The sequence below is a fragment of the Lepidochelys kempii genome, chromosome 3 (assembly GCF_965140285.1).
Source record: "Lepidochelys kempii isolate rLepKem1 chromosome 3, rLepKem1.hap1, whole genome shotgun sequence".
NCBI lineage: Eukaryota > Metazoa > Chordata > Testudines > Cheloniidae > Lepidochelys > Lepidochelys kempii.
The window spans coordinates 175,472,231-175,495,297 of NC_136382.1; the positions used below are offsets into that span (position 1 = coordinate 175,472,231).

Here is a 23,067-nt window from a genome sequence, read left to right on the forward strand (position 1 = left end):
AAAGCAGGGCCTGGTGCTCTTTGAAGTCATCCGGCAGGCTGGCACTCAAGGGCCATGCCTCCACCTCGTCTGGGGATGAGGATGAGAGCTGGACTATCAGGGGAGGCCCCTGAGCAACATCGCCTGAGGGGAAGGGAGTTTTGGGGTGGACACTCATTCCTCTATCCCGACCTCTGAGTGCACTTTGCCCACTGAGCCTGGGTGTCACCAGTGCCGTCAGCTGCTGCTCTGAGGAGGCAGTCAACAAATGGTGCAAAGGGGGCATTGGCATCAGAAGCATGTCCCACACACTCCAGTAAGGCCACTGTGCTGGCCACTGGCCGTGTTGCCAAGGCTGCATCACAGAGGTCGGCCCAGCCTCAGGTGCCCAATCGCACTGGTCCTGCCTCGGCAAGGGGCTGAATTCCCTCTCCGTGCCGGAGCAATACCCTTGCCCGATGCTGAGGGTGCGTTATGCATTGAAGCCGAAGTGCTAGGTGTAGAGTACAGCTGGGAAGGCTCAGAAGACTGCCAGAGAGCAGCCTCCACGAGGAAGGCCCTCAGATGGATGTCGTGCTCTTTCTGAGTCCTGGATCAAAAGTTCTTACAGATGCGACACTTGACCTTCATATGCCATTCCCCCAGGCATTTCAGGCAGCTGCTACGGCAGTCTCTAACAGGCGTAGACCTGCTACAGGCAGAGCAGGGCTTAAAACCTGAGACCGGGGTATGCCCCACCTGGGGCAGAGGGCTTGGCTACACTTGCAAGCTACAGCGCAATAAAGGAGCCCCAGGCGCACTAGCTCACTACCCGTCCACGCTGGCAAGGCACGTAGAGCGCTCTGACGCCGCGGCTACAGCGCTGCTGGTACTCCACCTCGGTGAGTGGAATAACGTTTGTTGCGCCCTCGCTGGAGCACCACAGCACCAGTGTGAACAAGATGTTGCTTTACTGAGCTCTGATCAGCCTCCAGAAACGTCCCATAATCACCTTAAGTCAATTGGCCACTCTTGTCATTGGTTGGAATCAGCTGTAGGAATGCGGAAACGCCCTTTGAAAGTGCCATTTCTGACAGCCGGCTGCTTATCTGCTCCGAGACAAAGCAGCCATTCGTGTGGAATGCTGTGTGCGTGAGAGAGAGGCGGGGGGGGGGGTAAAGAGGGGTCTGCTGCTGTCTGAACTTACAAGACAGCAGGCTGACATGCTCTCAGCCCCACAAAAAACCACTCTCTCTCCTCCCACATACACACAACACACTCCTTGTCACACTCCACCTCCCATCTGAAAAGCACGTTGCAGCCACTTGAATGCTGGGATAGCTGCCCATAATGCCACTGCAAGTGCCGCAAATGTGGCCATGCCAGTGTGCTTGAAGCTGTCAGTGTGGACAGACTGCAGGGTTTTCCCTACTGTGCTCTACGAAGGCTGGTGTAACTCAAAACGCTCTACATCTGCAAGTGTAGCCATACCCTAAGTCCTTTGGGACTCTAACTTCTAACTACACTACTTAACAACTACTTAAACACTAACTACTATAAACAAACTATTTACAAGGCCTAAGGATCGACTACAGTAGAGATGAAACCGCCAGCCCTTGGTAGGCAGGGAGGAGGTGCTCCAACTAGCCATCACGGGTGGTAAGAAAAAACTGAGAGGGTGTAGGGCTAGCGGCACCTAATATACCGACGCATGAGCGCAGCACTCAAGGGGGCACCACAGCCGACCCTACGGCTACCACTACTAATGCAAAAATCTCCGACGAACGCGCATGTGGGTGCACGCAGACCTGGAATGGAATCAATATGAGCAAGCACTAGAAGAAGAATTTACAAATTATGAAAATGGAAACACAGAGTCATAGAAAACAACTAGGGCTGTCGATTAATCGCAGTTAACTCATGTGATTAACTCAAACAAATTAATTGTGATTAATCGCACTGATAAACAATAGAATACCAACTGAAATTTATTAAAATATTTTTGGATTTTTTCTACATTTTCAAATATATTGATTTCTATTACAACACAGAATACAAAGGTGCTCACTTTATATTATTATTTTTTATTACAAATATTTGCATTGTAAAAAATGATAAAAGAAATAGTCTTATCCAATTCACCTCATACAAGTACTGTTGTGCAATCTCTTTATTGTGAAAGTGTAACTTACAAATGTAGCTTCTTTTTTGTTACATAACTGCACTCAGAAACAAAACAATGTAAATCTTTAGTGCCTACAAGTCCACTCAGGCCTATTTCTTGTTCAGCCAATCACACAGACAAATTTATTTACATTTACAGGAGATAACGCTGCCTGCTTCTTATTTATAATGTCAACTAAAAGTGAGAACAGGTGTTCACATGGCAGTTTTGTATCCGGCATTGCAAAGTATTTACAAGCTAGATATGTAAACCAGGGGCAAGAAAAATTTTTGGCCTGAGGGCCACATCAGGTTTCCAAAATTGTATGGAGGACCGGTTAGGGGAGGGTCTCTCCCCAAACAGACAGGGGTGACCCGGCTCCTACCTCCTATCCGACCCCCCTCCAGCTTCTCGTCCCCTGACGGCCCCCCCAGGACTCCTGACCCATCCAACCCCCCTGTTCTCCGCCCTCTGACCGCCCCGACCCCTATCCACACCACCGACCCCTGACCACACCCCTGAACTCCCCTGCCCTCTATCCAACCCCCCGTCCCCTGACCGCGCTGCCTGGAGCACCGGTGGCTGGCGGCACTACAGCTGAACCGTGCAGAGCACCGGGTCAGGCCAGTCAGGTCTGCAACAGCAGCATGCTGAGGCTGCGGGGGAGGGGCCGGGGGCGAGCCTCCCCGGCCAGGAGCTCAAGGACCGGGCAGGAGGGTCACACGGGCCGGATGTGGTCCGTGGGCCGTAGTTTGCCCACCTCTGTGCTAAACATTTGTATGCCCCTTCATGCTTCAGCCACCATTCCAGAGGACATGCTTCCATGCTGATGATGCTCGTTAAAAAAAAATGTGTTAATTAAATTTGTGACTGAACTCCTTGGGGGAGAATTGTACGTCTCCTGCCGTTTTACACGCATTCTGCTATATATTTCATGTTATAGCAGTCTCGGATGACAATAAAGCACATGGTCGTTTTAAGAACATTTTCACAGACGATTTGACAAAACGCAAAGAAGGTACCAATGTGACATTTCTAAAAATAGCTACAGCTCTCGACCCAAGGTTTAAGAATCTGAAGTCCTGTCCAAAATCTAAGAGGGATGAGGTGTGGAGCATGCTTCAGAAGTCTTAAGAGCAACACTCCGATGCGGAAACTACAGAACCCGAACCACCAAAAAAGAAAATCCACCTTCTGCTGGTGGCATCTGACTCAGATGATAAAAATGAACATGGGCCCTGCTTTGGATCGTTATCAAGCAAAACCCATCGACAGCATGGACGCATGTCTTCTGGAATGGTGGTTGAAGCATGAAGGGACATATGAATCTTTAGTGCATCTGGCATGTCAGTATCTTGTGACGCCGACTACAACAGTGCTATGTGAACGCCTGTTCTCACTTTCAGGTGACATTGTAAACAAGAAGCAGGCAGCATTGTCTCCTGCAAATGTAAACAAACTTATTTGTCTGAGCGACTGGCTGAAGTAGGTCTGAGTGGACTTGTAGGCTCTAAAGTTTTACATTGTTTTATTTTGAATGCAGTTATTTTTTGTACATAATTCTACATTTGTAACTTCAACTTTCATGATAAAGAGATTGTACTACAGTACTTGTATTAGGTCAATTGAAAAATACTATTGATTTTGGGGTTTTTTCAGTGTAAATACTTGTAATCAAAAATAAATATAAAGTGAGCACCATACACTTTGTATTGTGTTGTAACTGAAATCAATATATTTGAAAATGTAGAAAACATCCAAAGAGATTTAAATAAATTGTATTCTATTGTTTAACTGCACGATTAATTGTGATTAATGTTTTTAATCGCTTGACGGCCTTAAAAACAACCTCATTCTGCCCCTGTATCTCTGTCCCCTGAAGAGCTGGAATCTGCATTTTAAATACTGGTCCCACCGCAATCAGTGGAAGTTATACCTTGGCAAAGTATCCCATAATCAAACAACACACATTTTAATACCATCAGTGGCTCCAATGAGCTGAGTATGCACCTGGCCTACTTTACACTACAGTGGCATTTGCACTGTAGTAATCATTTTTACATCTCTAAAACAAACTATTTCTACTTAAAAGACCATGTGCCGTTACTGGAAGAGCACACTAAAAAGTGACCACATTCTGGGCAAAATATAAATTATAGACACATACGTACATATATGCACGTGTGTGAGAAGTGAGAAAGATGAGGGTTAGTTCATAGAAGAGTGCAAACATCCTGTTGTTCAGGCAAAGGTTTAGGCAATTTTCTGGATCTTGTTTAGCCCCAGAAGTCCACAAGACCCAACATATTCATGAGACACGTCAGCTCAGAGCCTTAACAGGGCTAGATAGAAGGCAGTGTGGTCAGATGGATAGTCAGATATCCAGTTCTTCGAACACATTCCAAACTCCATACTAGATAAGGTTAATCCAACATTACAACTAAGAAACCAAACAACCAAAAGTAAAGAGTCACAGGTCAAAAGCGCTTTCTTCAGTCTATCTCCTCCCCTTGTACTTATGGGCCTCTTTTTATTACTGTACTGAATATTACATATAATACCAACTGAATTATATGAATAATAAAACTATTACTTAGATTTCATACCTGCACTTCTTAGGTTAGGATCTAGGTCTGGCATCTCTTTAGAAGCTTCTGGACTAACACTGTAGATAGATGCTCCCGCTTCACTGACAATGCTACGAAACAGAATAGTAAATAGTTAAAAACAAAATCAACTTGAGATAGACAAGACTTCACTTAATTAAGAAGTGATTTTTTTTGTATTTTTAGAAATTTTTAAAACACATTTTTAAAACATTCTGGATGAACTGAAGGCTAATAAAAGTGAAGGACAAATATCATTGGCCAAAGTGAGACAACAGTACAGATACTGTGAAAGCACTTCCAGTTCTGCAAGTGCGCCTACTCATTGCCTGGCCTGTAACACCTCTGCTCTTTCAGTGGTGGGCCTCTGAGGACACACTGCCCATCACGCCAACCTCTACAGAACTCTGTGATGTTGAAAAATGGGCGAGACACTATTCATTTGTGACCAATCAGAAAGTCAGATTTCCCCAAACAAAAAATACTAGCTGGTAATTTAATTGGACTACTTATCTTCTGTACACACATTTAGAATAGCATATATAACTAAGGCTACGAGTCTTTCACAGAGGTCACGGAAGTCACGAATTCTGTGACTTTCTGGAACCTCCATGACTTCTGCAGCGGCCAGGGTGGCTGACCCCAGGGCTGCCCAAGCTGCTTGGGCGGTCCCGGGACCAGCCACACCAGCTGCTGTCGGGCAGCTCGAGGCAGCTGGAACCTGGGTGCTGCCCCAGAGCAGCAGTCCAGGAGCAGCACCAGGGCCCTGGGCCGCCCCCAATCCCCCAGGAGCAGCAGTGAGGCCCAGGACTACCACCTCCCCATGGAACAGCAGCGTCCGCCGGAGCATGTCCCTTCCTCCCGGCCCCAAGGAGCAGCAGCAGTGTCTGCCGGAGTGCTCCCCCCACTAGCACCTAGGATTTAGTTAGGGGTATTTATAGTACAAGTCATGGACAGGTTACGGGCCATGTCTTTTTATTGCCCGTGACCTGTCCATGACTTTTACTAAAAATAGCCGTGACTAAATCATAGCCTTGTATATAACACAGATTCATCCAAAGTAAACTCCTTAGACTATTCAGTGCAACTGAACTTCTATATACTTTGAGATATACAAAGTTTAGTATCCTACCAGTGTGTTGGCAACGATAAGTAACTGTAAACTACAGTTGTCAATTGTCAGTCTAATTTAGTAATGATGATCAAAAACCGCTTCAAATTATATCACAATTTCAAATAATAAAAATAGCATCCCTGATTTCATCCAGGATAAACAATACAAAGCAAATACATATAGAGCAATATATGCTCAGAAGTACGTTTAGGGTGAAATCTTGGCACCACTGTAAACTCCATTGACTTCAATGGGACCAGGATTTCATCCTTGATATTTAAGACACCGTACCAGTATATAATACTGTAACAAAGTGCTACCCATTTTAGACATACTTTTACTATTCCATTTTGTTTTTTCACTGCTATCTCCCCCACAAGCTATCAGAGCCACACTTACAGAAGTAACGTTAAATTACTAATACCAAATTGCAAAGGCTAAGGGAAAGATCAGCACAGAAAGCATATAAAATACATTTCCTCATTCATTGCTAAAAGATTTTGACAATATAAAGATACAAATCACAATGTTGCTGTGGACAGTAAGGTTTTCTCCCCTGTATAGATATATAGGACTGATAGAAAACTGTCACACTTTTGCTTTAATATTTTCTATTCAAACAAAACTGGAACAGTGTAAAGTGTTTATTACACATGGGTCAGAACGTACAGTTGCTGGAGCCTCTAATAAATGGTTCATTTTTTTCAACGAACAGGTTGGATCTTACAAAAAAAATACAGAGGACCAGATTCTGTACTCAGTTATACTAGTGTAAATCCAGGATGACGCTACTGACTTCGGATTTACTGATGTAACAGAGGAGAATTTGGCCATTGGTCTGAATAAGGTAAGGAAAATGAAACCATTTACACATTTTTCTAAAGACTCATTACAGACATTGCTTGAGTATGCACTGCATATGCAATGCAGCCCAGCTAACATCCATAATAGGGAACAACTGACAAAATCAGAGATACTAAATTCTGAGTAATGGTCATCTCATAAAAAAACTGTTGAAAAATGAAGACTTTGACAGAAGTCTTATCTAATTGATATTTCTGATTAACTGGTAGGCTCAAAAAACATACAATAGAACATGAACAATTTAAACAATATACTTTAACTATAGCATCTAGCAAGCTCTCTTTCTTCGTGGAAAAAAAAAAGGCTTCCCAAAAACCTCATACATCAACAGCTTTAAACTAACTTCTCTTCAGTTGCTGTTCTTTAACAGATCCAGAATAAAGCGTGTATATAATGTCTACATTTAATACATTCCTACGTATGTATCCCGAGACAAAACACATGTTTTGCACACATTTTACCATGATGCAGCGTACCATAAGATTCATTACTGCACATAGTTTATTACCTGGTCTCTTTCAACATGCTGTACAGTGAAAGAACTAAAAGTGACTTGACTAGGAATTCAAGGACACTTAATGGTTTATTGATACACCTCAAAATGTTATTTTACTAGTCCAGGTGAACTCACTGTGGTTCCAATGTGCACTTGGGAAAAAAATCACTCCTAGTTTTAAGTTAGATGGTTCAAAAATTCACAAACTAAAGAGTAAACAAAAGTAAAACTTAGGAAACAACAACTGAAAGAGCACATTTGCTTTTCTGAAGCATAAGGAATTTTATACTCCATTCACAGAAAACTGAAATGTCCTACAACATGTTTTTAAGTAGAAAAAAAATGGAATGCACTCAGGTAAAGCACATATCATTTTTATGAGATTTGCATGCACAAAGATGTTTTCGTATGCATGCAGTGATCCCCATTGGGCACCCAGGGTCTGAGATTCCAAAGGCAGCTGAGCTTCCACCCAACACAAAAACACCCCAGACAACTGGCATTCATAACTGAGACTGGAAAATCCAGACACAAAACAAATTATCCAGAAAAGCAATTCCAAAACATGATTGTAAAACCTTGATTGAGAATAGATGAACCAGACTTATTAGTACCCATTTGGTTTTATTTTGTTTGGTTTTAGTTGCAGCAAAGTGGTCACCCAAGTGAGGCTAACATATACACCTTAATATACTTTATCTTGATCACAAAAGTACTACTATAGCAAGCAAAAGAGTTTTGTTTGGCTTTTTATCCCAGTTTAAGTTAATTGCTCTGCTGTCCAATAGCAAGTGTATATCTTTACATTCCTCAGAGCATCTAGGGTCAAATTCAGACCTGGCATAAGCAGGTATAATTCCTGGAGACTTCAGCAGGAATCATATTTGCTTACTCTCTGCTGAATTTGATCCATATCGTTTTTTAACTCTTATGTCCACCAGAGGAAGCTTATGTTTCACAAAATTTTTCAAGAAAAAAGGGGTAATTGGTAAAATTTTCAGAAGAGCCTAAATGCTACATAAGATGGACTTTCAAATCACTTTTAAAACAGGCCAATTTTTAAATTTTATTTTACCCATTATTAAAAGCTGCACTGTCTAATATTTGGGTTTGTTGGGTTTTTTTTAATTATTTTTTTAATTAAATTTTTTTATTTTTGTATTTTGCTTAAAAATAATGGACAAAACAACAGGATATCATTTTTTCCTGGGCATTTATGAATACCCACCATTTTTGGACAGTAAAAAATAGCAACTATATAATCAATAGAAAATAATTGCATATTGATAACTAATACATTGTAATAAATAATATATAAATAACAAACAGTAGCCAAGGATACCCAGAGTGTGGAAAGTGGCAGGCCTTATATGTACTATCACAATATACTGCTTCCTAATGGTTGCATCAACAAAAAGATGCCTAAAGTTTATAGAATATGCCTGCCCACTGCCAATAATCCATCCTAGAGATTTTTTCCATATCCCTACTCAACTTTTTAAAGTTACTAAATATACACATCTGCAGCTCACTTGGACACAAATTACCCACTACATAATCCTTCACATTATGTTTATTAACTACACCACTATTATTGCTTATTGCTTAGTACATAAAGCCTTGTGTGGTGGTCAGGTCTCATCTGTGATATTAAAAAAGATGCATTTTAAATGTTACAACCAGGATTGCTCTTTAAATGTATTGCACTAGCACCACCTAGTGGTGTTCTATTTCTTTTGTTAGAGACATTGCTTACTACATTCTAAATAAATGGGAAAGCCTATCTAACTCTGGCAGACATAATTGTACTGGTCACTTTCACAAAAATGATGGACACATTTCACTTAGAGGTCTAATAAAAATATTCTACTACAACACTCACATTTTCTCTTCTTGTTAATTTTCAAGGAAATAAAAGGAATAGGGGGAAATTAACACATATGAATCCAAAGTTAAATTTGCTCCAAACTCAAAATTATTTTATCATATAGCTCTTCTACTTAATTACTACTTCACCCACATTTGTGCATATAGACAGTAAAGTTTTCAAAAGCACTTAAGTGACGTAGATGGCTAAATCTCATTGAAAGGCAATAGGACTTAGGCACTTTTCAAAATTTTACCCAATATGCTTAACCGTCCATACCATACATGTCAAAATAATACATATCTGTATTTATACTTTTAGAATTGACAAAAATTGATATCACTTTATAATACTTCCACAAATCTCAATTACGTTTATTAACACTGTATTACACTCTAGTCTTTTGCCTAAGATCAAATGCAATACTGGATTCATAATCTATAAAATAAGGGGGACATCTGTATATTCAGCCTCAAAGAAGGATTTTCCCATCCTAATTGCAACGATCGTCTCACACTGATGTGGCAGAGCTTCTGTGCATAAATACAATTCCTTGTATTTGCCTTATAAAAATATTACTACTTATAAAACAATAACGGGACAAAGAACGCCAGAATCAAAAAGATGCCTTTATACATTTGAAATCCTTGCCCCAATATAGTCAATAGTAGTTTTGCCTTTGAGTAAAAATGATGTGGTCACAAAACAATGTTTTGATGCTGAAGGTTGCATAATTTAATTTTTAAAATCAAAAAGTATAATGATTAATTATTACACTTCTGAGACTGTCTGGGAAACTATTAAACTATCACATAAGTTCTTCATTTATCTTCTGGCAGCAGCAGCAGGCGAGACCTCTGCAAAGAGCTGAAACCACATTGATTGAGTAATGTTACTAGCTAAGAAGTGGTTTAATTATACAGGACACAAAAATAATGGAACTCCAGGAATGGAAAATCCAGAAAGGATAGAAGCAGACTGTTAAGTCAGAGAGACTGTGAAATTAAATTCAAATAATAAATTCACTGTCTCTCAGGCCAGTGATATTGCCCAAGCAGAAAAGGAAAATAAAGACATGTTGTGCAAGAAAAATCTATTAACATGTGTTTGTTGAATAATACAAAGACAAGTGTAATTTAGCCTGGAAACATACAAAATTTTAGGTCTGTGCTTCAATCAAACTAAAATATCAAATTATTATTCAGCATTTTAATAGTGTGTAGATTTAGGACATTTCAGCATCATGAATATTTTAAAGCCTGCATTTATCTTGTTTTATAGAAGAAAAGGTTTTTATCCAGCTTTTACTGTTAAATTTGAAACTACATGCTGTTTATTTTTCATTCTGTTTTCATTAACTGTTACATACTGCACAGCAAAAGATTACTTATATTAAATCTTTCTTTTTTTGTGCTGCATTAGAAGGTCACTTGTCAGGCCAAAGTCACAGTCCAAATCCTGTCCTCAGTCACACCTGTACAATCCCATTGACATCTGGTGCAACGTCTTGAATATGCATGGGTAGTATGGAAGGGTGATATGTGCCCTCCTTTAAGAGAATATAACAAAGGAAGTGATGATGCGATCACTTCCTGATCCGCTTCAGCAGGTACTTCCCTTAGCCAAAAATAACACATGCAGAGAAATAAATAAATACACAAACAAGAAAACAGAACCAGATTATGAGTTCCTCATATGAGAATCCTTGAGTACAGGTGGGAGGAGAGATGCAGCAGCGTCCATATACAGCATTAGAATGAGAGAACGGAGAACAGAGTATATTATAATTCAACAGAAATAAAAATGTAGAAAAAGAAATAGTAATAAACTTGCATCACACACTGAAGGCTAAATTTGGAAACAGACCTCAAGACAATCTATAGCTTCGCATCATCAAATGTGACTGTTGATACAGATATCTAAAAACGAGTTAGCTGACTATGATCAGATAATCTGACATCTAAATGTGTGCAAAAATGCAGGAGAAATTATTTGCACAAGCAAAATTACATCTGCAAAATAAATGAGACAAAGTAATAAATATTAACAAAAAGAAAAGGAGTACTTGTGGCACCTCAGAAACTAACCAATTTATTTGAGCATAAGCGTTTGTGAGCTACAGCTCACTTCATCGGATGCATCTGATGAAGTGAGCTGTAGCTCACGAAAGCTTATGCTCAAATAAATTGGTTAGTCTCTAAGGTGCCACAAAGTACTCCTTTTCTTTTTGCCAATACAGACTAACACGGCTGCTACTCTGAAACCTGTAATAAATATCAGTCTTTTAAATTAAGATTCTTTTTCCTACGTATTTGTGTCCAGCAGCTTCAAAACACACATAAATAATATGCAGTAAGAATCCTCAGATACCTCAGCTCAGTTAAGCTACAAACAGCCATAAAAAAAAACCCTTGACTGACCAACCTCTTCATTTAACTCATTGTCAGAGCAGACACAGTACCTGAAATTCTCCTCACAATAATTATAATTCAAAGTGATGCATTAACTTGTAAGTATTTGTATCCATCTATGTATTCACTAGCACCATTACAGGAAAAATTTACTGTAAAAGGTAGCATTCGACTCAATAGATGTGATTCAGATCATTCATTGTCAATATAAAGAATGCAAGCAACAACAGATGTGCAAAACCTGCAGAATGTAGAAATGATGCATCACCCATCATTATTACTAGGGAAACTGACCAATCAGTGTTCAAACACTTCAACAACCACCACCACAGTCTATCAGATTGGAAAGTTATCAGAATCAAACAAGTGTCAAGGACTGAATGATTTGATGAAAGATAATGTATCGATATGCTTTCTTAAATCCACCAGAAGGTAACCTGAGGGTAAAGCCCCACTACACCAAACAGAATTCTTTGAACGTCCCATGAACATGTACGGATTCACTTTATTTCTTTGGAAAATACAGCTGCAGCATCCTTGGCCTCAGAGCCAGAAAGGATTATCATTTACCACCTGAAGGAATCGTAAATCGAAACACAGTGCAGATTTAATTCTTTGGTGGAGCTCTGTTAACTGGTTATTATCTTGATCTCTACATATCTACAGACAAAAAGAAAAGGAGTACTTGTGGCACCTTAGAGACTAACCAATTTATTTGAGCATAAGCTTTCGTGAGCTACAGCTCACTTCATCAGATGCATACTGTGGGAAGTGTAGAAGATCTTTTTATACACATAAAGCATGAAAAAATACCTCCTCCCACCCCACTCTCCTGCTGGTAATAGCTTATCTCAAGTGATCACTCTCCTTACAATGTGTATGATAATCAAGGTGGGCCATTTCCAGCACAAATCCAGGGTTTAACAAGAACATCGGGGGGGGGGGGAGGATGTAGGAAAAAACAAGGGGAAATAGGTTACATTCTTACAAGTACAATACCCACCTGTGGAAGTGAAGAAACAGATTGATAGAGCCAGAAGAGTTCCCAGAAGTCACCTACTACAGGACAGGCATAACAAAAGAAAATAACAGAACGCCACTAGCCGTCACCTTCAGCCCCCAACTAAAACCCTTCCAACGCATTATCAAGGATCTACAACCTATCCTGAAGGATGACCCAACACTCTCACAAATCTTGGGAGACAGGCCAGTCCTTGCCTACAGACAGCCCCCCAACTGAAGCAAGTACTCACCAGCAACCACATACCACACAACAGAACCACTAACCCAGGAACCTATCCTTGCAACAAAGCCCGTGCCAACTGTGCCCACATATCTATTCAGGGGACACCATCACAGGGCCTAATAACATCAGCCACATTATCAGAGGCTCGTTCACCTGCACATCCACCAATGTGATATATGCCATCATGTGCCAGCAATGCCCCTCTGCCATGTACATTGGTCAAACTGGACAGTCTCTACGTAAAGGAATAAATGGACACAAATCAGATGTCAAGAATTATAACATTCATAAGCCAGTTGGAGAACACTTCAATCTCTCTGGTCACGCAATTACAGACATGAAAGTTGCTATATTACAACAAAAAAACTTCAAGTCCAGACTCCAGAGAGAAACTGTTGAATTGGAATTATTTGCAAATTGTATACAATTAACTTAGGCTTGAATAGAGACTGGGAGTAGCTAAGTCATTATGCAAGGTAGCCTATTTCCCCTTGTTTTTTCCTACCTCTCCCCCGCCCCCCCCCCCCAGACGTTCTTGTTAAACCCTGGATTTGTGCTGGAAATGGCCCACCTTGATTATCATACACATTGTAAGGAGAGTGATCACTTGAGATAAGCTATTACCAGCAGGAGAGTGGGGTGGGAGGAGGTATTTTTTCATGCTTTATGTGTATAAAAAGATCTTCTACACTTTCCACAGTATGCATTCGATGAAGTGAGCTGTAGCTCATGAAAGCTTATGCTCAAATAAATTGGTTAGTCTCTAAGGTGCCACAAGTACTCCTTTTCTTTTTGCGAATACAGACTAACACAGCTGTTACTCTGAAACATATCTACAGACAGTTCTTTCCTCACGTCATTTGTCAGTTTATATTCCAAATACTAAAAATTATACTATGGTGTGTTTCAACACAAGTCTGATTTTACAGAACCATCCACTATAACAATTCTTAAAAATTACTCTGACCATTTTGAGATTATTTGTACATATATTGGCTTGGGTTCTGGGTATAACATATAGGGCTACATTAATATTATTAGGTATCTTTTGCCATAATTTTGGGGCTAATGGTTTCTCTATTCTTCCCCTTATAGCAAAAGATTTTAAGTAATGTTAATATTTTTATTCTTTGCTGCAAGATACTTTAGCCACCTGATACCACACTGCAGGAAGTTTTCACGGAGTCACCTGGTGATGCTCTGGAACTACTCCCTACAAAGCCAGTCAGGACTCTGGGGAAGCCTCCTCTCTGTGAGCATACTATCTCCTGGGCAAGAAGCTTACCCAGTTTCGACCTTCCTGGATCTGACCTTGGAGCATTTAGCATCCCCTGCCCCACCGTGAACTTCCCACAGCGAGTCCACACAGGTGGGGCTCCTGGGGAAGCCAGAGGGTCCTGCACCCCGATTCCGCAGTCAGACGTGACTCTCAGCCAGCCAGTAAAACAGAAGGTTTATTAGACGACTGGAACATTGTCTAAAATGGAGCTTGTAGGTACAGAGACCAGGACCCCTCAGTCAGGTCCATCGGGGGGGGGGGGGGCGGGAGCAGGGAGGCCAGAGCCCCATCTGGCCCTCCTCCATTTCACCATGGAGGGCAGAGAGGCCAGAGCCCCAACTGGCCCTCCCTCCATTTCCCCAGCCAGCTCTAAACTGAAAAACTCTCTCCAGCAGTCTCCCCCCAGCTCCTCCTCCAGCCTTTGTCTCTTTTCCGGGCCAGGAGGTCACCTGATCTCTTTGCTCTCCAACACCTTCAGTTGGCACCTTTGCAGAGGAGGGGCCCAGGCCATCAGTTGCCAGCAGACAGGGTGTTGGTCATTTTCTGTGCAGACCCCTGCACACACCTGCCCTCTAGGGCTCTGCAACAATCATACACCCTTATCCCACCACCTAGATACTTAAGAACTGCATAGGGGAAACTGAGTCATCCACACAGTATTCAGAGAAAACATTAAGAACATTCCCACTTCGTCACAGAAGTTATCTTGCTCACCTAATCAGTGTATAATGTTACAATTGTTAATAAAGAGTGATCTCAGACAGACTTTCTAAAAGCTGCAAAAATAAATCTTTCAAGCTAATGAAGGGCATGATCCTGAAAAATACAAATCCTGGACTGTCCCTATGTGCCCACACATTGAAGTCAACAGGGCTCTGCTCAGATGCAGAGGTCTAAGTTTTCCCAAATTGCAAGACTGTGGCCGAATACTATTTTTGTAAAATAAATTCACAGTTCAAATATATATTCACTGCCACTTCTAAAACTCAATTTTCCCATTCTTTGTTTTGTACAATAATGAAGCAACTATAAACTTTCATCTTATTGTTACAACTTGTTAACTGGAAGGTCCTGAATAATCAATATTGTCACCCTCACAAACCCCTCACTTTGTTTTGCAAATTCCAACAGTCTTTTTAAATGGTTTAACGATAGTGTGTATTTTCCTTTTAAAGAGCAAAAGCATTCATGTGTTGCACATAAAGAGCCGAGATTCTGGCCTCCTTTACAAACATGCAAACTTGCAGGGACTCCAGTGAAGTAACTGGAATTAGTCTGAATTACTGCTAATGTAACAGAGCAGGATATGGCCCAGAGTGTTCGCCTTTTGTAAAAATATCATTAAGGCCAAAATGGACTACCCCTGCATTGTTTGCAAATCTAAATCATTTCCTGGCTTTACAGAAAGCTTTGGGTGCACAAGTAATGCCTGAGTGGTCCCTCCCTCATAACCTACATTTTCCAGTCAAAATTATTTCAGCAATTTCAGGTCTGCATCATCTTCATGTACAAATGGAATGTGTATGCACATGCTGCTATATCTAATGTCTGCCTCCCTCCTTACTTGACCTTGCTTGCCTTAGACTGCTAAAGCACTTCATCTCCTGACAAAGTCAACGTGCCACTCCATTAACTGGCAGAGTCTGCAGTCAGTACAATGCACTCATCAGGCTCCCTTCTCAGGCTCTAGAGACTACAGACATATGACCTTCATCTGACATGCTCAACCTCCTTTGGCTAGGGGTTGGGAACTGAAGTCTCTGTCTACTCTTCAGAACGCTAAACTTGCTAATGTTTTTCTAAATGTACCTCTGCCCTTGTGATAACTGCTTTCAGACACTCAAGTTTGTGTTGTAATTTTAAAAGCATATTTGAAACAGAGAGCAAAATGTTTTAAAATAACCCCCTGTCGCTCACTCACTCACTCCTTTTAATGCTTGAAAATAAACAGCCCTCCCTATGAGGAGAAGGCACTTTCAGGCTACTCCAATATTTTCTTCATCCAGATTTAAATCTGCAGCTTGAGATCGATCAACATCTTTGAACATTCTGTATATTAAACCCTGTAAATATTAATTAACAAATATACTAAATATATTAACAAATATAATAAAAAAAATTATGCTGCATTAGAGAAAAGAATGTTACAGTTTCAAAATATATTCATTCTGCGTGCCTACGAAGAGACGACTGATTTCAGTGAATTCCTTGATAAATGTTATCAACAAGTTTTAACAGGAAAATAGAGAGAATTTGAAAGCTGATCAATTCTTGCTTGATATGTTTATGAATTCTCCTAAAACAGCATGTAATTGGAAGCTTTCACTACAAACAGAAGCATCATGGTAGATATAAAGTAAAGTAAATTATCTGAGCCCAGAATATGCAAGAAAAAAAAAAACATGCCAGCCTCTCTTTTCACATAAACAATTAGTTATTGAGAAAGGTGGGGAAAGCACAACATCTACACAACACCCACCTGGCATTAAGTCGTATGAACAATTTAAAACTGAATTACTCAAAACACAGTTACTCAAAATCAATATAAATTTTACTATTTAGCCATCTAATTTTGAAACAAACATGCCCTTTCAAATAAAGGCAACTTCTTTTGAATTTCCTCTTGAAAACAGAGTTAACATCTGGCAAACAAAATAAATGTACTATTATATGCAATACACACACCCCCCAAACTAAACTCCAGGTCAGGCTGGTGACATACTGGAGAGACAACCTGTCTTTCTAGAGCCTAATTCAGCCCAAGCATAGGGAGGCCCAGAAGCCAATGGAGTGGGGCATGTTTACACCAGGACTGTATTTGGTAGTTAAACCCGAATATGAATTTGGATCAAATCCTCAAATCACTTGAGGTGGCAAATCTAAAAATAACATTCAGTCGGAGAGTATGTCTGTCTTGCAGTTTTCTGACATCCTTGTTAAGGGGTTTTTAAGCTATGCCCTGCAACAGCACTTGGATGTGCATATATAGAATGAGTGGAAGCATTACGCTTAAAGGAATTTCAAATTGAGGTGTATATCATTTATGCCTAATTTTATTTATTTTGTTAATCTTGGGACCTTTTAGAATAACTCAGACCTCAAATATTGGAGATATTTAAGAATTTTCTCACATTCTTTAATGTTGTTGAAATATTTACAATAAATTAAGAGGAAACCAAGAAAGTCAGGAGGAGTTCAGCTACAAAGGTTTGCAGTCAAACCTCTGTGCGTGCATGACATACAGATACTGCAAAATTAGCATCCCGCAAAATGCAATTAGTGAAATAATTCTCTTAAAAGGGTGCCTCCACTCCCCTCCAAATTGGCAGGATGACATTAAAACATTTTTTGAAAAGCACATCATTTCAGACTCTTGCTGGCCTGCACCTGAGAGTGAAGCCAAAATGTTGATTTTGCATTCTGAGAGCATCCTGTAAGTACTTAAATGTAATAAAAAAAGATATTTTAAGTATTTGAGCAATTTTGTTCTGAGATATGCAACCTGATCTCTTCTTTGTTAATACAGAATGGGTTTCAACAACATGGGTGACACTTGTGACACCTGCATTAGCAAACAGGTTTTCCTAAAACAACACATGAAAGTTTGGAGAATATAGCACACCTCTGCTAAACTTCTGATTTTGAGGAATTTGAAAGTTTCCTAGATAAAATCTTTCAATGGTTACTTTACAAAACAAAGTAACTAGTACCAGATTTTCTCATCTTATTTTTTCAATTAGCATTCCTATTTGAAAAACAGTGCAAGAATTTTTTGCACAATACTAAAAACAACAAGTGAGAAGGTTGTATGAAAAGTTTTTATTTCCTACCATCAGAATTAAATAGATTAAATAAATATTCCTTAATATTAGAGTTAAATAAGATTATTAATTCCTTCCCATTTTGATGTAAGGCTAAGAATCCGTAATTTAGGTAAGACCTCTAGCTTACTAAACTAATGTAGCAAACTGTAAAATTATGACACTGGAATCCTCTATTCATTCATCTATGAACCATGCCCTCAGCACATTCCTGTAAAGAGAAGAACGATCAGATATCTGTCTTCATCTTGTCTGAAAACGATGACATTTTTCAGTACGAAAAGGGTCCAAATGGCAGGTGTCAAAGAGTTTTAGCTTCACACGTGGTGCTAGGAGGCAGAAAAAACAACAGCAGCGTGTGGCCATGTCAGAGCTACACAGTAGCTGCTGTACGAGTGCATATCTGAAAAGAGCAAACCTCATAGTCTGTTAAATCAATCTAGTGCCAGATGCTGTTATCAGAACAAAGCTGGTGCTATGGATTCACCCCAGGAGAAATAAACATCCCAAGTCAGTAGCGAAAAGCGAAGACCTAGTATGGCACCTCTCGAGCCTAAAGGTGACAGTTACCTGCATGTGCCCTTATTGTTTTTTATTGACAGTTTGTGAAAACAGGTTCTGTCATCGCTCATAAGGCAGTTTGACTTGAAGCACCTCTCTCTGTTGCAAATACTTATATAAATATGAGCTTTCATATCTAAACTCTACCTTCAAGTTAATCATCCAACTAAAGCCATACATCTATTTGGCTTTTACTTTCACAGTTAAATACTGTAATAAAGCAGAATTTTAGAGATGGAATTTTAGCCATTTTTCTTTCAATCCCCTCCACTTATTTTGCCTAGGCACTGGAAAGGTAACATGGGCTAATACTATCATACACTGCCTTACCAAAACAAGTAAGGTAAGTAAAGAATGGAATCAGAGCAAAGTTTCAACTTCTAACTTCTTCAGCTTTGTAAATTTAATTTGGCATTAGCCATTAAAATACACAATAGGTCCTTAAAAAAAAAATGTCCCTTCCAAACAGTACGTATGAACATTCACACAATAGAACATGTATTCACACATTTAAAAGTGCTCTGAAAAAATTACTGATTAAATAGTCAATTAATATTATTCAGCAATTTTAATTGGAAGAGAGCAAGAGAGATACTCAAAGGGCCTCAGGGTTGATGTTATGAATAAAGGCCTAAAAATTCAGTACAAATTGGTTGAAACTATCATAAAGAACAAAATTGTCAGACACATAGATGAACATAATTTGTTGGGAAATAGTCAACATGGTTTTTGTAAAGGGAAATCATGCCTCACCAATCTACTAGAATTCTTTGAGGGGGTCAACAAGCATGCGGACAAAGGAGATCCAGTGGATATGATGTATTTAGCTTTTCAGAAAGCCTTTGACAAGGTCCCTCACCAAAGGCTCTTAAACAAAATAAGAACTCATGGGGTAAGAGGGAAGGTTCTCTCATGGATTGGTAACTGGTTAAAAGATAGGAAACAAAGGGTAGGAATAAATGGTCAGTTTTCAGAATGGAGAGAGGTAAATAGTGGTGTCTCCCAGGGATCTGTACTGGGCCCAGTCCTATTTAGCATATTCATACACGATCTGGAAAAAGGGGTAAACAGTGAGGTGGCAAAATTTGCAGATGATACAAAACTACTCAAGATAGTTAAGTACCAGGCAGACTGCGAAGAGCTACAAAAGGATCTCACAAAATTGGGTGACTGGGCAACAAAATGGCAGATGAAATTTAATGTTGATAAATGCAAAGTAATGCACATTGGAAAACGTAATCCTAACTATACATATACAATGAGGGGGTCTAAATTAGCTGTTACCACTAAAGAAAGAGATCTTGGAGTCACTGTGAATAGTTCTCTGAAATCATCCATTCAATGTGCAGCAGCAGTCAAAAAAGTGAACAGAATGTTGGAAATCATCAAGAAAGGGATAGATAATAAGACAGAAAATATCATATTGCCTCTATATAAATCCATGGTATGCCCACACCTTGAATACTGCGTGCAGATGTGGTCGCCCATCTCAAAAAATATATACTGGAATTGGAAAAGGTTCAGAAAAGGGCAACAAAAATTATTAGGGGTATAGAACGGCTTCCATATGAGGAGAGATTAATAAGACTGGGACTTCTCAGCTTGGAAAAGAGGCGACTAAGGGAGGGCGATATGATAGAGGTCTATAAAACCATGAGTGATATAGAGAAAGTAAATAAGGAAGTGTTATTTACTCCTTCTCATAATACAAGAACAAGGGGCCACCAAATGAAATTAATAGGTAACAGGTTTAAAACAAACACAAGGAAGTATTTTTTCACGAAATGTACTGTCAACCTCTGGAACTCCTTGCCAGAGGGTGTTGTGAAGGCCAGTACTATAGCGGAGTTCAAAAGGGAGCTAGATAGATTCATGGAGGATAGGTCCATCAATGGCTATTAGCCAGGATGGGCAGGAATGGTGTCCCTAGCCTCTGTTTGCCAGAAGCTGAGATTGGGTGACAGGGTATAGATCACTTGATGATAACCTGTCTGTTCATTCCCTTTGGAGCATCTGCCATTGGCCACTGTCAGAGGACAGGAAACTGGGCTTGATGGACCTTTGGTCTGACCAAGTATGGCCGTTCTTATGTTAACTCCATTTCAAAACATGACACCTCCAAAGCCTGATACACCTTGTATTAATTTTACAATTCAAGGCCCTGCTGCTGCAAAACCTTCATACATGCTTAGCTTCGTGCAACTGAATAGTCCCAATGACTTCACTAGGACAATTCGTGTTTGACAAGGGAAACAATACATTCACAGGTATTTTCAGGATCAGGGCCCAAACAAGATTCCATCTAGATTCCCATATCATAAAAGCTACCCAACCAGTTAGAATATTGACAGTCTCTGGTCAAGAGAAGACAAGCACCAGGGGAATGCAGTGTGTTAATGGTCAGATTTAATATTTATTTATAGAGGGGCTTTTTTTAAAAAAAATGCACTTATCCATATTCTAAACACATCAAAAATAATCAGTTAATCTAAAAAGAAATTAACCAAAAAATTATTAGATTCTTCCCTTCAGTTAATCAATTTACCTAATGACTCTATCAACACCCTTCCAGACTAAGGAATCCCATCCATATGCCTATCACTGTTCTTCCCAGTTCACAAAAACCTGGTACAGAAGATGGGCCTTGTAGAAGTCAACAGAACAAGAGAGGCAAGTTTCAGAGCAGAAGACCTATCACTAACCACGTCCTGCCAGCAGCTCTTTCTCAATTAAACCAGGGTGATCCCAGCCCAAGCACCATCAGCTATGGTGATGTCAACTGGAGTGGTATCACACATAGGGAGAGAGTTGCTCTCTCAAATAGCTAGCCGCAAACCATCCTGGGCCAACCCTGAATGACAAATGGCAAGTATATTCTTACAGTTCAGGAGCAGGAAAGGAACCTTTGTTAACTTGACTGTTTTTATTACTATTGCTGTTGGAGAGAGTTGTCCATTACAAATGGCCTTGCAACAGCATAACTCACTTCCATGCAATACTGTATGGCTCGACCCCTGCAAATCTTCCCTGGCATAAACAGCCCTTACTCAAGTGAGCGGCTGTACTGAATAGTCCTTACTCATGTAAATAACCGTAATTTATGAACAAGTCAGAAAAAAAACTGGATTATTGCAAACATACCCAGTGGTTCCCATCTGATATGATCAGTAACAGCTCAAGGAGAAATGAAAAAAAGTTTGCCCATAAGAAGTAGTTTGTGTGCTGCAGTCAACTCTTCCCAGTTTCCCCTACCCAAGAACAGAGGCAACCCTGGTGTCCCCTTGTCCCTTCTCTACTCAGAAATATGCCTGCTAGGGGCATGAAGAGCAGGGTAACGATTTAAAATTTAATAGGCCTACTTGCATTAGCAAGGACTTTCAGATTAGAGCCTGTATTCTGTATAGCATCCTTCCTGCAAAAGGTACGTGTAAGGATTCAAGTTTGAAATCCTTCACTCACATGCCAGATAGCATTTGGATATGTTGCACTGGTAACTTAAAACTTTCTAAGTCTCCACTGCCATTATTAGTCATGATTTTCTCGTGGGGCTCTATATCCTTGCTGCCTGGCATAAGATGCATATAGTTCCTATAGCAATAAAAATTAAAATAAATAAATAAAATAATAAAGTCCAGAAGAGAATTAGAGCGAGGGGCCAGATGGAGCCTTGAGCACCCAAACAGCATAAAGTAAAGTAGATGGAGCCCATGCTGGCCTTTCCATATGTTCAGGAAGAAAAAGAAGCCTGCCCAAAAACCTCTTCATTTTGATATGTTGTGCAAGACATCCATCTTTGTTTATTTAGAATAAGAGCTAATTAATTTGTTAATTGCATTTCACAGAGGAACTCAAATTCAGTCAGATCCAACCGTGCATTCAACCAGTGTTGTATACAGGGAGTGAACTTATCCAGACAAGCTGTAAGAATATGCTTTTTAGTTGTCACAGGTGCCCTGAGGAACTGTTTTTGTTTGGAGGCTGGATAATTCAGATAGTATGAATGTAGTGGCTAAAATGTACCTACTTATACTGGACAAGAGGTTGGTGCTTAATGTCATGTTAATTCTCATGAAGACTTAGTCCACTGAGTGCAGCAATAACTGGACAAGACCACAACATATGGATCAACGTGCCTCTTGGGGAGTTGCACCTCCAGCAATTGTCATTTTCTTTAACACTCATGCTAAATATTCTGGAAGGAGCCCAACAAGGATTTTGGTGTGGATTCTATAGCCTTGATTCTTAAGAAATACTGCCCTGCAGCATTGCTTTTCTGATTCAGGCTTTATACTACTTTTTTACAATAATTTGATCTCCTGATGGTATCCAGCAAGATCTCCTTATCTTTTTGCCTTATTTAATATATAAAATACCAGAGGATACTTTCTAGTGTTTTTTCTGTGGAGAATCTGGGACTTTCCACAAAGGGAAACCCATTCACAGGTATTTTCAGGATCAGGGCCCAAACAAGATTCCATCTAGATTCCCATATCATAAAAGCTACCCAACCAGTTAGAATATTGACAGTCTCTGGTCAAGAGAAGACAAGCACCAGGGGAATGCAGTGTGTTAATGGTCAGATTTAATATTTATTTATAGAGGGGCTTTTTTTTAAAAAAAAATGCACTTATCCATATTCTAAACACATCAAAAATAATCAGTTAATCTAAAAAGAAATTA

The 23,067-nt window shown here is 39.9% G+C and overlaps 1 protein-coding gene across 1 annotated transcript in view; it reads right to left on the reverse strand.

Annotated features, from left to right (window-relative positions):
• The window catches only part of SRBD1 (S1 RNA binding domain 1), a 227,030-nt gene that overhangs the window by 92,098 nt on the left and 111,865 nt on the right, over nucleotides 1-23,067 (reverse strand). Inside the window, exon 17 of the mRNA XM_073339107.2 lies at nucleotides 4,729-4,820. Coding sequence (XP_073195208.1) covers nucleotides 4,729-4,820 — 92 coding nt within the window. The remainder of the gene's footprint in view (nucleotides 1-4,728; nucleotides 4,821-23,067) is intronic.